Genomic DNA, 18271 nt, shown 5'->3' on the forward strand with positions numbered 1-18271 from the left:
AAAAACAAAACAAAACAAAAAAAGGCAAATAACTTTGGTTATTGCTCAGTGATAGACTTAAGAACAATTTTAATTTCCTCTTTTGAATTATTTTGTCTTCCAAATTATCTACAATGAACATGAAATCCTTCTAAGAAGCAGGGAAACATTTTTCCTTCTAGAATGAAAAAACTGAAAGGTGGTACATCTAAGAATGAAAAAGGACACTAAAAATAAATCCTGGATTTTCTAGTACAATCCCTATTTCAAATATTTTGTCTTATATCCCTTCAAATTACTGGCCATCTCTGAGTAACTTTCACATTTCAGCCTTGAAACTAGAATTTGAAGTGGTACAAAACGCTGTGTAATGTTCTAGGTCCAAGCTTTAAAAAAAATATCAAAAAAACATTACCATGTCATAACAGTCTTGTGATGGCAAACATATATTCTGGATTTCTTAGTTTCAATTTTGAACAATTTTTCCATTGTTGGACTATGTATCAAATTAACTCACACACACAAAAAAAAAGGGTAAAAGAAAATCTAATCATTTTAAATTGCTTATTTTTATAAGAGAAATTGTTTAGCTGCCTGCATACTTGTAAGCAGCATTCAGTTAACCACCACTGCATGCTGCTTACAAGAGACATACTTAAATATAAGGGCTCAGAATGGTGAAAAGGATGGCAAAAGATATACATAAACACTATTTTAAAAGTTGGACAAAATATTTTTGTAAAAACTTAATGCATATCATAAATGGTGCTAGAAGAACTGGACATCCATTCCTATGCAAAAAAAATATCTAGACACAGACCTTATACCTTTCATAAAAATTAACTCAAAATGGATGATCACAGATCTAAATGTAAAACACAAAACTATAAAGCCAGAATACAATATAAGAGAAATCTAGGTGACCTAGGGTATAATGATGAGTTTTTACATACAACACCAGAAGCACAATCCATCAGAGAAAAAATGATGCAGTTAGAGTTTATTAAAATTAAAAATCCTTCCCTGTGGAAGACACTGGTAAGAGAAAAGTCAAGGCACAGACTGGGGGAAAATATTTACAAAACATATATTTGATAAAGGGCTTGTATCCAAAATATACAAAGAACTCTTAAAATTCAACAATAGAAAAACAACCCAAAAAGATCTGAACAGACACCTCACCAAAGAAGATAAACATATGGCAAATAAACATATGAAAAGATGCTCAATGACATGTCATTAGGGAACTGCAAATTAATATAACAATAAGACACCACTACAAACTTATTAGAATAACTAAAATCCAAAAGGCTGATAAAATCCAATAAACTGCTGACAAGGAGGCAGAGCAACAGGACCTCTTATTTGTTGCTGGTGAAACTGCAAAATGGTATAGCCACTTTGGAAGATAGTTTAGTAGTTTCTTACAAAGCTAAATATAGTTTTCCCATAAGATCCAGCAATGCTAATGAACATCAACAAAGAATTATCAAGAGCCCAGCAGGGCGTGGCTCAGCAGTTGAGCATCAACCTAGGATTCAGGAGATTGAGGTTCGATTCCCAGTCAGGGCACATGCCCGGGTTGCGGGCTCCATCCCCAATGACTCTCTCATCATTGGTGTTTCTATCTCTCTCTCCCTCTGCTGCCCTCTCTCTGAAATCAATAAAGATATATATATATATATATATATATATATTAAAAAAAAAGAATTATCAAGAAAAATCACCCCAAATATCAACAACTTAAAAGCAAGGAAATGCAAATGACTAACCAACATGTTAAAAGATGCCCACACTTAATAGTAAGCAGAAAGTCCCAAATTAAAACAATAATGAGATAACTCATGCAATCTAAATTGGCAAAAAGTAATGATAATGTCTGAAAAAAACAAATTTTAGCCCAGCCAGGCGTGGCTGGGCAGTTGAGCATCAACCTAGGATCCAGGAGATACCGGTTCAATCCCCAGTCGGGGGCGTGCAGGAGGCAGCTGATCAATGACTCTCTCATCATTGATGTTTCTCTCTCTCTCACTCCCTCTCCCTTCCTCTCTCTGAAATCAATAAAGATATATTTTAAAAAAACAAAACAAAAAAAAACAAAACCATAAACTACTAATTCCTTAAAAACAAAACAAACAAAAAAACAAACAAAAAACCCCAACAAATTTTAGGGAGTATCTAGGAATACAAACTACACAATAATGAAAGTGAAAACAGGTATAACCACTTTGAAGAACCGGTAGTCCTAGTGAGGTTGAAGATGAACACAACACACAGCCTAATGGTTCAACTTCTAGGTATCTACAGTGTACATGGATGTCTATTGCACTCTGTCTGTAAGAGGGAAAACACAGAAAAAACTATCAAGTAGGATAATGAACAGACCCATTCTGCAACACAGAAATTATGGGTGATATCTTAGGATGGCGGTTATCTCTTTTGTTTTATCAATTTGGCCTACAAAATGCTAAAAGTCCATCTGGTCATCTACATACCACACTTAAAAATGGCATTTTAAAATGCTCCCCTAGAAAACATAGCATACCTATTTCATCTATAAAGATGATGGAAGGCTGTAGCTTTATGGCAAGGGAAAAAACAGCAGCCGCTAATTTCTGAGATTCTCCATACCACTTATCTGTCAGTGTTGAAGGCTGGAGGTTAATAAATCGACAGCCTGCTTCTTTGGCTGTAGCCTTGGCAATCAACGTTTTACCACAGCCTGGAGGCCCATAGAGGAGAACACCTGGAAATTAACATGTTATTTTATTATTTCCTTTAAGAAAACAAGATATTTGCTTTAGTTTATGTGATAATCAACATATTAATTCTGCCCACACTAAAATTTGTCCCAATATTCACTTGTTTTTATTAATCTTTTTAATAGAAGAAAAGGAAGGAGCCATATTCTATATTCAGTATCAGTGATGACAAGTATTTGGGATTATAGCACCTTGTACATCCTGCCTTCAATAAAAAGGTCCAGTTCAGAATATTAAAGGCAATTATCTTCACATCCAAACTGACAACCCTCAATCAATGGTTAAGAAATAAAATCATCTAACACCCTCCAGCTTCACAAGCTAACAGAGCACTATTGCATACTAACAACAGCCCAAAGAAAATAGACCAATTCAACTTATTTGACATTCAACACTTGTCATAGGGGAGCTCAAATTCCACACATTCAAAATTAAACTTATGATCTTTATGCCCAAATAAATCTGATGAGTAACTGCACTCAGAATGGAACCATCCTTAATTGGACTTCTTCTTCCTTACTTACCTTATCCTGTCAATCAGCATGTCTTATCAGCCTTATCTCCTAAATATTTATTAAAGCCACTGGTCCTTCTCCAGCTACATGTCTAATTCTCTAAACTAATTTCTATTATCTCTCATTTGGATGAAGGTAATGGCTTTCAAAACAGTCTTCCTACACCCATTGTGGATATCCTTGATTCATTCCTGAGCAATCAAAGTGTTTACTTAAATATATAAATCAGATGAAATGACTTTTTGCTCAAATTTCTGTATTATCTTTCCATTATTTAGAAAATAGTTCAAAAGACTTAATAGTTGCCTACCATTTGTTACCAATTCTGAGCTCTGCTTACCATATCCTCACTGAATTATTTACTCTTCACAGTTTAGATATTAGAGAACAACCTTTAGTCCTGGCCTTGCTGACCACTGGCCTTTATCCTCACTACATTTCCCATAACACAATGTATCTCAATTCATAGCATTTATGTTATATTTCATATTAATTCTGAAAGAATGAGTAAAATAATACATTACAATTAACTTTTAAAATACTTAAAGACAATGCTTATTTCTAGAACTTAACTTAAGCCTCTGGTATACATTCATATTTAATATGATTTAAACAAGCAACAAGAATTCAAAGATTTTAAATACACACCCAAATCCACAAAGATACAGTAAACTACTGTGACCCAAGGCAGCATAGAAAACTTATATTCTTAGCCTAAAATAATACGATAATCTATGTGGAGGAAGGGGTGGTCATTTTCAAGACTACCATTCTAACATAGTTGTGGATGAAGAAAAGAACATTACCCTGGAAAAAGTGAGAGACATGCTATACAATCTTTGCTAAACTGGAAGTTCTATTGGGTCACCAGATCTGCTTCTGCCTCTACAGATAATGTGATGGGACAGGAACCTACATAATCTTATTAATCAGTGCTACCCCAATAAATTTAATTTTTTTTTAAAGTATTATCTCAAAAACAAAAAACACATTTTGTGACTTCGGGGTTTTTTTTAAACCTTGATTTTTCCCAATTTTCATTTACTTGGAAGTAATGAGTGAGTCTGAAATAAAGGGATTATTTTGCAGTGTAACTATAGGGAGAAAAATTTATCTAAATTTGGAAAGCTGAAGAATGAGCAATTATATTAAAACTATTATTTGTAAAAGTTTACTGGATCTCAGCATTCTCTTGAAAATCTAACTTCAAACCCACCTGTTCTATAATGACAAAGTTTCAATGATTCCAAGATTTTTAATGCTGTAGCAAATATAAGCTTTTACTTTACCTTTTGGAGGCTGCAGAAGCCTGGAATTTTCAAACAAATGTTTCTTTCTGATAGGTAAGATGACGGTGTCTTTCAGATCCGTAATGACATCATCTAAACCTGCTATATCACTCCAAGTAACCTGGTAAAAGGTAAGGTCAACACAAATTTTACATCTAATGTCTACTTACTGAAGTAAGAAAAAACTTCCCCAAATGGAAAAATTTAATCTGATAATTATACATAAAAAAATAAAAGATTAAAATTATACATTAATGTGAGTGAAGACTTTTCATAGCAATAACTAAATTAAACTACTATGACACTACAAATAGGAATTTAATAATCAACTACCTACTATTTAAGAAAAAGGCACTAGGTCTGGCACTCAAAATTCTGCAGGGACTTAATATGCTGAATTTACTCCATTTAAGAGGAAATACCCCCACCAAGAAGACTGGCAACCAGCTCAGTTAATTCAGCACTGCTGGTACAGAAGAGCTCACCAGAAGTGTGCCTAATTCATATATGATGCTGTCAAACATAATAGGGATGAATTTTAGAAAAAAGGTCTATACCACCAAAATAGACTTCTGAATTTTATTAGTCAAAAGTAAAACTGTGTTAAGACTTGTCTTTATAAATAGTAAATAGAGGATATTTTCAAAATAGACAGCTTGTATATTTTAAAGCCTTCTGACTCAAGTTTATTTTTATTTTTTAAATATATCTTTATTGATTTCAGAGAGAGGAAAGGAAAGAGAGAGAGAGACACAGAAACATCAACGATGAGAGAGTCACTGATCGAGGCTGCAACCTGGGCATGTGCCCCGACCGGGAACCGAACCCCGATCGCCTGGATCCTAGGTCGACGCTCAACCACTGAGCCACGCCCCGCCGGGTCTGACTCAAGTTTAAAAAAAATGTTTTGGAAAATAAACTAACTGAAAAAAAAAACCTTAAAAAAGAAGTATAAATAAATTTTGTAACAAGAGGTATAAATAAAATGAAATACGATATTCTATTCCCATATCTAGAAGATAAAAATGTACGTCTGTCATTATCTGTGTGCACAAAGATATACAGACCCCCAGAACTGATCGTCCATTTGAATGATTTATAAATTTACAATGGTACTTTTTTGAGGCCTTACCTATATTCACTTCTGAGTAAAGCTGTACTGACATACTCAGTTTTCTGTTATAGCTACAGTGAAAGTAGGTGATTACTTTTTCACTTTTTTAAAGTCGTAAAGAAAGTAAGTCTGTTGTAACTATTGCTTCTGACTGGCCCCACATTCAGCCCCTCAGCCATATTAGAGTTCGGTTGATTTTTTTTTTTTTTTAAGGTGTTTTTCAGTTAGTTTATTTTCCAAAAAAAATTTTTTAAACTTGAGTCAGAAGGCTTTAAAATATACAAGCTGTGTCTATTTTGAAAGTATCCACATGACTTAAAGCAATATATTTTATATACCACAAAGGTAAATATAAAAAAGCACAAGTTTAACTAAACAAATGCGCGCAAAAATAAACTAACATATCAGGACTAAGATTATTATCCTTAGGCCTTGCTGGTGTGGCTCAGTGGTTGAGTGTCAATCCAAGAACTAGGAAGCTGGTCTGATTCCCAGTCAGGGCACATGCCTGGGTTGTGGGCTCGATCCCCAGTAGGGGGTGTGCAGGAGGCAGCCAATGTTTCCCTCTCATCTATGCTTCTATTTTTCTATCCCTCTCTCTTCCTCTCTCTCTAAAATCAATAAAAACATATTTTTTTTAAAAAGATTATTGCCCTGCCGGGCGTGGCTCAGCGGTTGAGCATCGACCTAGGATCCAGGTGATCGGGGTTCGATTCCCGGTCAGGGCACATGCCTAGGTTGCGGGCTCAATCCCCAGTTGGGAGCGTGCAGGAGGCAGCTGATCAATGACTCTTTCATCACTGATGTTTCTATCTCTCTCTCCCCCTCCCTTTCCTCTCTCTGAAATCAATAAAGATATACTTAAAAAAAAAAAGATTATTATCCTTAGAAAGGCCTGCATGCAAGGCAGGCCCTTGACTGGAGTATGGGAACTTAGGTTTTAGGAGCGTTCCCCTCATTCCCTGATAAGAACAGTTCACTGTGCCTAAACTGTTTGTGCAAACATGCTTTGTGGCGAATACCTATTTTCTTTCAGAATTTTGGTTGATGTTAGAAAAACAAAGTCTACGCGACCAGTACCAATTAAAACCCTGGGCATGAAGTCTCTAATGATCTCATAACTTGTTGCTGGAGGAATCATATGAATCCTTTGTGGCTTCAATGGGAGAAGATTCTTGGAAGTTTGTGCCTGATTACCTTCAGACTTTATCACTTCATCCCATGACCTTCTTTCCTTGCTGATTTTGCCTTGTATCCTTTTGCTGTAATAAGTCATATCTGTGAGTAACACTATGCTGAATCCTGATTCCTCTTAGAGAATCATCAAACCTGGCTGTGGCCTTTGGGACCACTGACACAAAATTCTAGACCAAAACAAAAATCTTAAATAAGATTAAAGGTACATACATGCATGTTAAGAGGGTCTACAAGATGAGCAGCAATGCTCATTTCATATTCTGAAAGCTTCACATTTTTCACACCAATTTGCTTCATTAACTTCTCTGCCTAGGGAAAAAGAAAAAAAGCAACCTCCTTTAGTTTGATATTTAGATATTGGCAGTTTAAAACAGGTACCTGTGAAATCTAAAAAGCAATGGACACACAGGAATTTTCCAGGAATATTCTAGGCCCCTTGATCTCATCCTTTCCCATTGCAAGTCCTTAGGTAAAGAAAAATTTGAGGGTCTACTCCACAGAAACGAGGGCAATTTAAACCAGCTCCTGAGAAATGAGGGGAAATGAGAAAATAGGGTACATGATTGAAGAGATATACACAGGGCCTCACACTGCTCCAACTTGGTTTCTCTTTCCTAGTAGGATGATCATGACAGTTAGAGATGAAACCTCAAGATGAAAGACTGAAGAATTAATGCTAAACAAGAAATGCACAACTGAAGTTTCTCTACTTATATAAACAGTGTGTCTGAAAACAGGTGCCTAACTTCCTCCAAATTACCCAGGTATTTCCAACAGGTGTTCATACCTATCTAATTTCAAATTGTTCTGAGATGCTGTCCCTTTCAGTTAGTCAATTCCTGGTGCTAGGCAACCAAATATGATAAAAATGATTCTGAATTAGAAGTATACTTACATATATTTTTAGAGGTGGGCAAAACTAACCTTAAACCTATGAGCTCTAACAATGCAACAAAGCTTTCAATTAAAATAAAAATCATGATAATGATAAATATTTAGTTGAGTGTGCCAAATATTATGTCAAAATACTATAAATAAACTAACTCACTGAATCCTCAGAGCCCATGGGATAGGCACAATTTCCCCCATCCTGGAAAAAGAAACTGAAGTTTAGCTCAGATTAAGTAACTACTTTAGATTAGAAGTGAGTGAATGAAAGAGGTAATATACAAATCCAGGCAGTCTAACACTAGAGCCCATACTCTAGTCATCACACATATTACCTTGGTTTCCCCAACTATATGATGGAAGTTTGTGACCACTAAAGAGTCTTCAATAATCTAAAAATAACATTCAAATTTCAAATAAGTGAACATTTTTAGAAATAAAGGTGCTCTGCTATATCATGTACTTACCTAAATTTTTGTTACCTTTTCCTAACATATTTGTGATTATATAAGATCTTGCTGCTCTACAAGGAAATTCAAATCACTCAGCATTATAGGATAATGCTTAAAGGATGTGGATAAATGTGTGTTGATCATATTCTAGTAATAATAGAATTTTTTAAAAGTGCTATATACCACATCATTATTCCTATTTAGCCACCCCCCTGTAAAATTACTCAATGGATAAAGTTGCCTTCCCCAGATCCTTTTATCTTTTTCTTATAAATATCTTCTCTTTCACGGCCTTTAAATCTTTTATGTGTCAGCTATGAAAGGTATTCTATTTTAGTATCTGTAACAACATTAACTTAACTCTTCTTTTTCATTATGATTCTATAAATGTAAAGCCATCCCACGTGTTCTTTTTTAGGCCATGCTCTAAAATAGTGGTTGGTTCTCAACTGGGGGTGAATTTGCACCCAAGGGGACATTTGGCAAAGTCTGAGAATACTTTTGGTTGTGAAAACTTGGGTGAAGAGGAGGGAACTACTGGCATCCAGTCAGCAGAGACAGGGATGCTGCTAAACATTCTAGAAGGCACAGGATAGCCTGTCCCCCTATGTTCCCCAATTATCTGGCCCCAAATGTTATTAGTGCCAAGTTGAGAAACCCTGCCTTTTTCCCCATTAGGTAGTTGCCCTTAAAATTTCACTCCGGGCCAAAATTACCTCTTGCTTTAAATAACAACAATCTTTATTTATATCTGGAGTTTCTTTAAAAAAAAAAAAAATCAACTATTTTTCTTTACCCTGAGACAGAAATTGTTATAGTCGAGTTTACCTAGAATCTTTTCCCCATAACAGCAGTCTCATTTAACAATGTCTTCAGGTTGCATTAACACTGAGAGAAAAAATAAATTAATGTCTATGGAGCATCTACAACATTACCTGGCACTGTGGTGGGTACTTTATAATCCATCCTGAGAACAGCTATTATTATTCTCATTTCTCAGATGAGGAACTCAAGGATCAAAGAAATTAGAAGAACTGCTAAGACTACACAGCTAGAAACTGGCACTACCAGAGCTCAAACCCTAATTTGTCTAATTTCAAAGCTTATATTCAGATGAAACACTAATAGTCCTCATTTGGGAGAGCAGATCACGGTTTAAAAAATTATCAATGAAAAGAAAACATCCCAAAACACCATACCACCACCAAACTGTTCCAGTAATAAGTTACCTAATTGTCCAGCTTCGACACATTTAACTGAGCCTCTATTTCTAAAATGTTTTAACTAGAAAAACAAAATCATGATTGGATTACTCTAAAATGGCTTATGTCCATGTGTTGGTTTATCATTTGCAGCTTAATGACAATTATATTTTCTAGTCACCAACATTTGCTTGGTTTTTAATTGGGTCTCTCCAAGTAGTTGTTTCTATGGAGGAAAAATGGTGAACTGGGTTGTGAAGGAAGTCAGAGGTGGGAGGGAAGCTTACATTTTACTGTATACCCATCTTTTTAACTGTTTCATTGTATTTTTAATCCTTTCATGCTATTTCATTTTTTCTCCATGTGAAATATGATTTTAAAAATTAAGAAGTGGGGTAGGAAATAGTGAACTAATATTTTTGCCTAAACTGGGGAAAGAGGAAATGGAGAAAAGCAGCAAAAGAAACACTCATTTCATTTAGGTTCTAAAAGTTTACTAAAATTGGTTGTTCTTTTGGAAGAATAATTTTAGAGATAGCACTAACAAGAATTACCCTTTGTGGTCGTATTAAATTTGGACATGGGTGTCGTACTGGTCGGAATTAATTTCCATTGAAAGAGCAGTGATACATAACATGCAAGATTATGAAGGATAAACAAGAGAAATTATGAACTGATACATGAATGAATAGAGTTAAGATTCGTAGGGTTCCTTGCTGTGGTGGCTGAGAGCAGACATACGACCGGAACAGTAAAAAAGCTTTGGTGGCTGAGAGTAGACAAACAACCACAAAGGGTTAAAAAAGAGATAAATGAACTAATTAAACATAAGTTAAAAACCTTTTACTGAAGTCACAGCTAAAGTACTCCAATTTAAGTGTAGACAGAGGAAATCACTAATACAAAGCTTTTAAAAATGCACTTAAATAGAAAATAGCAAAGAATCTGAGTAATTATCTTTATATATTAGGTATAAGCTCTTATCACAAACATGCATTAAAATTGTAGAAAATATACCTTTTTGGACATGTGAAGACCATCATCATAGGGTTAGTTCACTTACATTTCTTCCTTCTGATTTTATTGTATTTATTCTGAAAGTTGTTGGATAAGATGCCCAAATCAAATGTCATCTTCCCATAAACTTGCCCTATCTACCAGTTCCTAAGTAGCCCTGGCTGGGTAGCTCAGTTGGTTAGAGCATCGTCTTGATACGCCAAGGTTGCAGGTTCGATCCCAGGTCAGGGCACATACAAGAAGCAACCAATGAGTGCCTAAATAAGTGGAACAACAAATCCATGTTTCTCTCTCTCTCTAAAATCAGTAAGTAAAAACTTTTTTAAAAACATATTATGAGTCTTTGAGGACTCCAGACAAATCTTGGATCCATTTGTAAAGCGTCTTTTTTCTTTTCCCATATCATCACAAAGCCCTTCCAACATTCATTATTATTATTCTTTTCACCCATTCCATTCCTTTTTTCACCCCCTTACTCTACCTAAGTCTTTGCCAGAACTATTTCTACACATCATCCACCAACTCAAAACTGTTTAATGGTTTATCACTGCCTATACAAAAGACTTCAACTGGTCAACAGCATATTTCAATAGTTAGCCAGGGAAGTAAGGCAGGAAAAAGGAAGGATAATAGAGAAGCTATAGCCGCTGGACAAACAGAAAGCATGCCTCCTCCTTAGCTGATGAACTTCTCAATGCTGTGACATTTAACAGCCTCTGTTCACCCACCAAAACACTGAGAAGACTGAGTAAGAAAAAAGTAGAGCTGTGTTCTCTAACTTTGTACTCAAAGTCCTTTATCATTTAGTCCCTTACTTCTCCCTCCAAGTTCTACTAGTTAGTTGCATAAACACTCTATTCCAACCTGACTAGTCTATTTACTGTTCCTTTAACAGGTCTTGTTATTCCTATCCCCATCATGACTCTGTTCATGATTTTTTCTACTTAAAATTGTCCTTGCCTATTCTGGAGGCCAAGGTCTTTCATGAAGTCATCCTCAACTGCCTCAATCATCAGTGAATGCTTTCTCTAAATGCCATAGTTTGTCTTCACTACTCATTAGGCAATGAAGATAATCTATTTATGATTATAATTTATACGATCATAAACAAGTCTTTTCTCCCTACCATGGACACTATCAGGTTAGATGTGGTATTAGCTACTTCACATATGTGACATTTTGAACAATACTATACACATAGTTTTCAATAAAGGTTTAATGTATTCATGTATTACTTAAGTATCTATATTTGGTTTTCTACATGTCTTCCACATGTGTATTCCAGGGCTCTTAGAAGCCAAGAAAACAAATAACAAAATTCTGTTTCAAGTCACATTCTGCTTTTAAAATTTCTTTAAATAACATACTTATCAATAATTTAACCTCAGACTTAAATTGACTTCACGATTCAGATGAGGGGCAGAGGATGTACACTTAGGCTGACACGTGGATATACTCAAACTCATTTTTTTAAAAATCTACACTGGTCAGACGTCCTAGGGAGTTATGAATTGACTGATATGATGACATAATCTAGACCTTGAGTCAATTATTTTATAATCAAACTCAAGAAACAAACTCACAACTGTCCAAATTGCTTTTCAGACATATACAGTAAGCAGTAATTATGAAACTAGTTTTCACTGATTTGAGAACTATGAATAGCACTGTAAAACCGTCATTTCTTTACATCCCTATTTCTCACATCAGCCTACAGCATCTCAAAGAACACAATTTATTCATCTTTTATCCTCGGCACCAAGCACTTGCTAGGAGCTCAATAAAGGTTTACTGAATGCATCAGAGTCACAACTCACAGAAGAAATCTAAAAAATCCATGAATAAAACATCTTGCCCTCGAACAGCAAGAAAAATTTGAAAGACTTCTTGAAGGCTTTTGTTTTTTAGAAAAAAGTAGGAACCAAAACAAATATATCATCCTAAGAGGAAAAGACAACAAGAGGCAGTAGCTGAAAAATAAAATTACAACTTATATTAACAATAAGTTTTTTTAGCAATTCCTTAATTAGAAATTTGTGTAGTTTGTAAGTCTAAAACTGACAATTTGTATTACCCACATTTCAAATGTCATACAAAGCAAAATGTATGCCTTACTAAAGATAAATTTTGTTTAATCTGTTCAAAAGTTTTACCTAGATTTCTTCAGATAACAAATAACTGACAGAAATAATCTAATAAGAATGTTCGCAACCAAATACTATTTTTATTCTTCATCATTTTCTCTTCTAAGTTGCTTATATATCAAAAAGGATTTGAGAAACAATTATTTTTAGGAATAATGAAATTAAATATGACATAAACATTTTAATGTGAATCTTACAGGACTTCTCATTAACTTATAATTCTACTATATCCTTAGTTTTACGGAAAAATATCTGCTAGCTACAAGAGAAATGACCCTCAAAGATTTTAATCATACCTGTTTCTGAGCTTCAACTTTTTGCTTTCTGGTTGGATCAATTGCATCTACCATCCATTTGATTGTAAAGTACGTTACTGCACCAAATATTGTCAAACGGAAAATTAACCCAACAACTTCATTCCGACTCAAGGGACGAGAAAAGGCTTCAGCATGTACCATCTTGACAGCTACCCTTAAAAAACAAACAGAAATGTCACTAGGTAACAACTAGTCATTAAAATTAGGAGGCTGGTAAGAACTTTAAATTAAGCAACAAAAACTACTAGTCAAATTCAACATTACCTACCTTCAAAAAGTGTTTTATTTTGAGGAGAAATGGATTTTTAAATGTTAGGTAAACAAACACATTTTAAACTCCCCTTGGAAACTGAAGGGACAGATTAGAAACTGAGGTTAATTTTATAGAATTTGTAATGAACTTGCCTAAAAGCTCATATAATTTAAGTAGAGAATAACTCTACTAGCAAAATACAATAAACATCTTAAGGTATTTACTCTTCAAACAGCTTTAAAATAACTATTTCAGAGACTAGAAAAATAATGACTATAACACTAATCTAACTGAAGAAAGGCAGCCCAACAATGAAATACTTTACTAATGTGATGGTATGAATTTCTTCTATTAAGTGTAATTTAAGCCAGGTAATTTTTTGAATAAAACTCAAATTGTGAATTCACTATTTCCTCATACTTACTTTTAAAGGTCTTCAAAGCCTTCTTAAATTTATACATGTCATTTCCTTAATAAGTGATATTAATTTTTTTGAGCCATACTATTGTTTCCTATAACCCAACTCTATCTGAACCAACAGAATCTCAAATATTTTTGAACCGCAAAAATACAGCATGCACCCAAGATAGAGAGGAAAAAAGGCAATGTACCTACTTTTACTATATCTCTGAGCAGCTACATCAGTCACAGCTAGGCTTACAGGAGGCATGCACACCCCCATCAAAGGCAATGCCTACCCAAAAAAATAAGTTTGCTGGGGACAATGTGACTATCACATTTTGGGAGATGGAATCTCAGCTTCAAATAATGCTTTATACTCTCATAGAACAGAAATGTGCTGAGTGCTAAATGACAAGGGAAAAAAAGAGAATATATTTTGCACTCATGTGAAAGGGAATCAGAATTTGTACAGATGGCTCAGCAACAGGAAAAATTAAATACTGCACAGATTAGTATCTATGGTCATTCCAGCTCTAAAAATTATCATTTATTTCCCTTCTCACTACCACTACTCAATTAAAGATCCTCTTCACACCCTCCCTCTAAAATAGTGCCAACGCCCGGCTGGGTGTGGCTCAGCGGTTGAGCGTCGACCTAGGATCCAGGCGATTGGGGTTCGATTCCCGGTCAGGGCACATGCCTGGGTCGCCGGCTCGATCGGTGACTCTCTCATCATTGATGTTTCTATCTCTGTCTCTCTCTCCCTCTCTCCCTTTCCTTTCCTCTCTCTGAAATCAATAAAGATATATTTTTAAAATAAATAAAAAAATAAAAAATAAAATAGTGCCAACGATTTTGAAATACCCTTTGGATACCTTTCCTCCATTCAAGTATATATTCCTCCCTAATAAAAAGACCCAAATCTTTCCCTTTATTTATAGGAACCCTAACCATTAAAGACTATTCTAATCTAGCCCCAAAGAGTAACTTAAGCATCTTACTTTTCACCACTTCTCAATAAAGATCCTTAATAGTTGGTGTCACTAGGATCTGAAAATGCCCCATGTTATTATCCCTCCAGCCTATCTGCCTGGTACCCTGGACGGGTCATTTTTCCCCCTTCACCTAGGATTAGTCAAATTCTATCCAAACTTCAAAAACCTCCTGATCCTCTATGTTATTAATTTGGTTGTACTATTGAACTTATGTGATACTGAGTCTACTCAATGAGAGTTTAAATCCTTATAAACAAGATTTATATTTTACCCATTTTTATAAATGTTACATACAAAAAAGAGACTATTCAATAATTATTTGTTTAACAGATAAATTGCAACTGCAGAAAAACTTCCCATTCAATCATTCTAACACAATTACTGCCAGATTTTTGAATGACTTCCAAAGAAAAGTCAAGGGTTCCATTCACTTTACTTCTCCATTATGAGAAGCCATTCACTTTACCATAGGACATTATTTAATTTAAACTTAACTAAATAATTGAAAGCCTTCATTTTGGGGGAAGAAACTTTGGCCTAGGAACGTTAAATGATTTCACTCATACAATAAAGCACTTATTATACAGGTATATATAATGCCTACTATATACTGGATACACAATAATGGCTAAGATACAATTACTCAAGGAATGCACAGTCTGGTTATTATATTAATTGCATTTTTTTAAAATGGAGCTAAGGAAAAGAAGCCACCTAATTAAAATGTCTCATGTAACAAATCAAAGTACAGCTTTTTCCATCAGCATGAATTCCTAAAAATAGGTTAACAATATTCCACTTCTTATAGGATGTGAAGATTTTACTTCTCTAGCCTTTATTCCAACAGAGTAAATTTGAAAATGCAGTTGGATGGAATATGTGGTACCATTATTTGAGGGCATTATTCATTAATGAAAGTAAACCAATAGGCAAAATAAGGGTTTTAACAACAATCTGTGAAAACTAGAGATATCTGAATAAAAGGTTTTCATTTATTTCAAGTTTGATTTAGTAGTGATAAAACTGCCATCTACTGGATGTTCACTGAACTACATGAAAAACTAAGGTTATCAGTACATCCCAGTCATCAAGATAGTAACAATTTTAATCCTATAAAAATATCAAGATACAAAACCTCTGTTAACTATGTATTTCCCATAACTAAATTATTGACTGTAATACAGTAGTCTAGAACTATGGCCACTTCTAAAATAGTAGTCCATCTTTTAAAATGACCTCATAATCTTGAAATGAAACTGAAACTTCTACTTGTAGGTTGTAACTGTATATACCTTATTGCACACTCATCTATCATTCATGTGATATTGATATGTCTGCAATGTAAGGCCGTGACAGTAACAATGTCATTACAGCAGAATTTACAATAAAAGCTGCATGTGCATAAAGCAGTAGAGAATGTATTTTAACCTCGTATAAACATTAGGGTCAACAAAATAACACACACTTATGTACATAAACATAGATGGTGCTATGTACAGCTAAGAAACATCACAAAACACTGTAATTCTGTTATTTGCTCGGGAAACATGACACCGGATAGTTTCATTTTAGAGAGTTCTCCATTTCAGGGTAGAAAACTTTGAAATCGTACTACCTCGTCAAGGAGCAATTTACTGACAGGTTAAGGACCAAGACTACAGTGTTCACACTACAGTATTTCTCTCCTGATTCAAGGCAGTGTTTTACAAAGTTTTTATCAACCTCAAAGACCCAGTTTCGCACACATCAAGGTCCTATCAACACAGCCTATGTCAATGAAAGACTGCCAACCTTCACATAAAGGACAGGTTATAATTAACATCACCCTGTGCGAAAGTGTGCCCAGGCCTTGGGAACCACCTCCGCTTTTGCACCAGGTGGTAGCAGTGTCGGTGCAACAACCAGCCCCCGGTTCTGAGGTCGCCCGGGACCACCCCAAGCCCAGGCAGGGACCCTGCTGCTAACAGAGATTCCCTGTAGGAAGTGGCCTAACTCTTGGGAACAGCGCTGACACCCAAGGGCCTAGGCCGGGCGGAAAGCCAAGGTGAGGCCCGGGACGCCCTTGGAGGTTAATGCGCTGGATACCAAGGGATAGGGGGGGAGCTGGGGGGCCGTACTGACACGGGACATGGGAGGAAGGGGAGTGACCTTTCCTGCTAGGCTTCCCAGTTCCGAGCCGGCCCCCGAAGGAGCTCCGTGGGGTCCCGCGCCCATACCACGAGGCCCCGCCGGAACCCGCTACTCACCCCGGTGCAAAACCCGCGGCAGCAGGAGCCCAGCGCTAGGCTCACACAGGAAGGAAACGCCGCCTGGCGGAGAACGCTTCCGCCCGAGCGGCCCGCCCCCTCGCCCCGAGCATGCGCAGCCCGCGGCTGTCGGCGACCGGGGCGCGCTTCCGGGTTTCAGGACTGGCCCCGGGGCTGGGCGGGCACGAGGTCGCGCGCCCGCTGCTTAGGCTGCGCCCCGCTGGGCCGAGGCTTCCCGCGAAGCCGGTGTGTCCGCCTGCGGCGCTCGCCGTGGCTCTGCGTTTAGCAGCTGAGCCTCGGATAGGGAACCCGGGAAGGCACTTGTCACGTAAGGCCCCTTCCCTGCTCGCGGGCTCCCGGCGCAGCCCCGGCAAATAGGGGCGCCTTCTTGAGAATGCGAAGAAACGCTCTGTGTCCTCCGTCAAGTTCCGCCCCGACTCCAGCTGGGTCCTCGCCCCCGCCCCTCTGGCCCGTAGCGCCCGGTGCGAACCTGCGCGCTCCTTCTCTGCGCTTTAGCCAGAGCGCTGACGCGCGCGGCCAGCCTCCCCGCCCGCCTTTCCGCTTGTGGGCGAGCGCCCCCCCTGCGCCTGGCCCGCGCCGACGGGCACCTGGGGGTGGCTTCTGGAAATCTCAGAGCGAAACGGCTGTGCGGCCCACCCGGGCAGGCTCCCGGGGGCCGGGGCAGAATCGGGCCTCTGGTGGCAGGTTTTGCATTTCGGTGACTTCCCGTTTTCTTCACCCCTTCCGCTTTCCAGACTGAGAGACGTGACACGAGAGGTCCCGAGGGAGCAAACCTGAAAGCCAGCGCCTCCAGAGCACACTGCGGGGGGGGGGGGGGGGGCATTAGACGCTGGCCTCAGACGCGAGAAGCACCGCTGCTTCAGGCGAGGCGGTGAGACTGCGGCGACGGCACGGCTCCTCGCGCGACGCTCTCGGGAGGCGGCTCGGGCCTTTCTGCTTTGGGCGCCGTCCCCGAGGCTAGAACCTGCAGCCCGAGGGCTGAGCTCAGCGAGTGCTGCCGTTGCCGCAAGCTTGTGGCGCTGCCGCAAGGATGATAGCTAGTTTATTGAATGCCAGTACCAGGTGTCAGGCAATATTCACATCCGTAATCTGCATTCTTCAGTAAAACCAGTCTTCTAAAAGAGCCATTATTTTCTTCCTAGATGAGCAAATTTTAAAACTTTGGTAAACTTTCCTAAGTGTTATGCACCTTAATAAGGGGCAACATTTCCTTGGAACCTAGATCTGTTTCTAATTCAAACCCTACACTTGACATACTCTTTTTGAGGTGGTATTTAATAGCAGTTAAATTTAAAAACCTAGGTGAAAGGCAAGAAGGTGAAATGACAAAATCGTAAGGCTTTAAAGGGCAATGAAAGGGATGCATGAATGTTTAAAAACGAGTCACTCACAAGGATCAGAATGGAATTTACTGTAAGTGGTTCATGTCTTACATCCAAGCCTCTCTGTCTATATGTGTATCATAGTATCATTCTGAT

The 18271-nt window shown here is 37.5% G+C and overlaps 1 protein-coding gene across 5 annotated transcripts in view; it reads right to left on the minus strand.

Annotated features, from left to right (window-relative positions):
- The window catches only part of ATAD1 (ATPase family AAA domain containing 1), a 38100-nt gene extending 20446 nt beyond the window's left edge, over positions 1-17654 (minus strand). Inside the window, exons 1-6 of one of the 5 annotated variants that reach the window (XM_081159036.1) lie at positions 16675-16778; positions 13745-13935; positions 12856-13030; positions 7067-7165; positions 4546-4666; positions 2525-2725 (exon numbers count right to left, since the gene is read on the minus strand). In XM_081159036.1, the coding sequence (XP_081015162.1) occupies positions 2525-2725; positions 4546-4666; positions 7067-7165; positions 12856-13017 (583 nt within the window). In that variant the 5' untranslated portion in view covers positions 13018-13030; positions 13745-13935; positions 16675-16778. Of the gene's footprint in view, positions 1-2524; positions 2726-4545; positions 4667-7066; positions 7166-12855; positions 13031-13744; positions 13936-16674 lie in introns of all 5 variants that reach the window. The other 4 variants (XM_081159033.1, XM_081159032.1, XM_081159035.1 and 1 more) reach the window with 4 other exon arrangements.
- Between the last annotated feature and the right edge of the window lie 617 nt (positions 17655-18271).

This window comes from Miniopterus schreibersii (assembly GCF_964146895.1).
Source record: "Miniopterus schreibersii genome assembly, chromosome: 14".
In the NCBI taxonomy this organism is placed as follows: domain Eukaryota; kingdom Metazoa; phylum Chordata; class Mammalia; order Chiroptera; family Miniopteridae; genus Miniopterus; species Miniopterus schreibersii.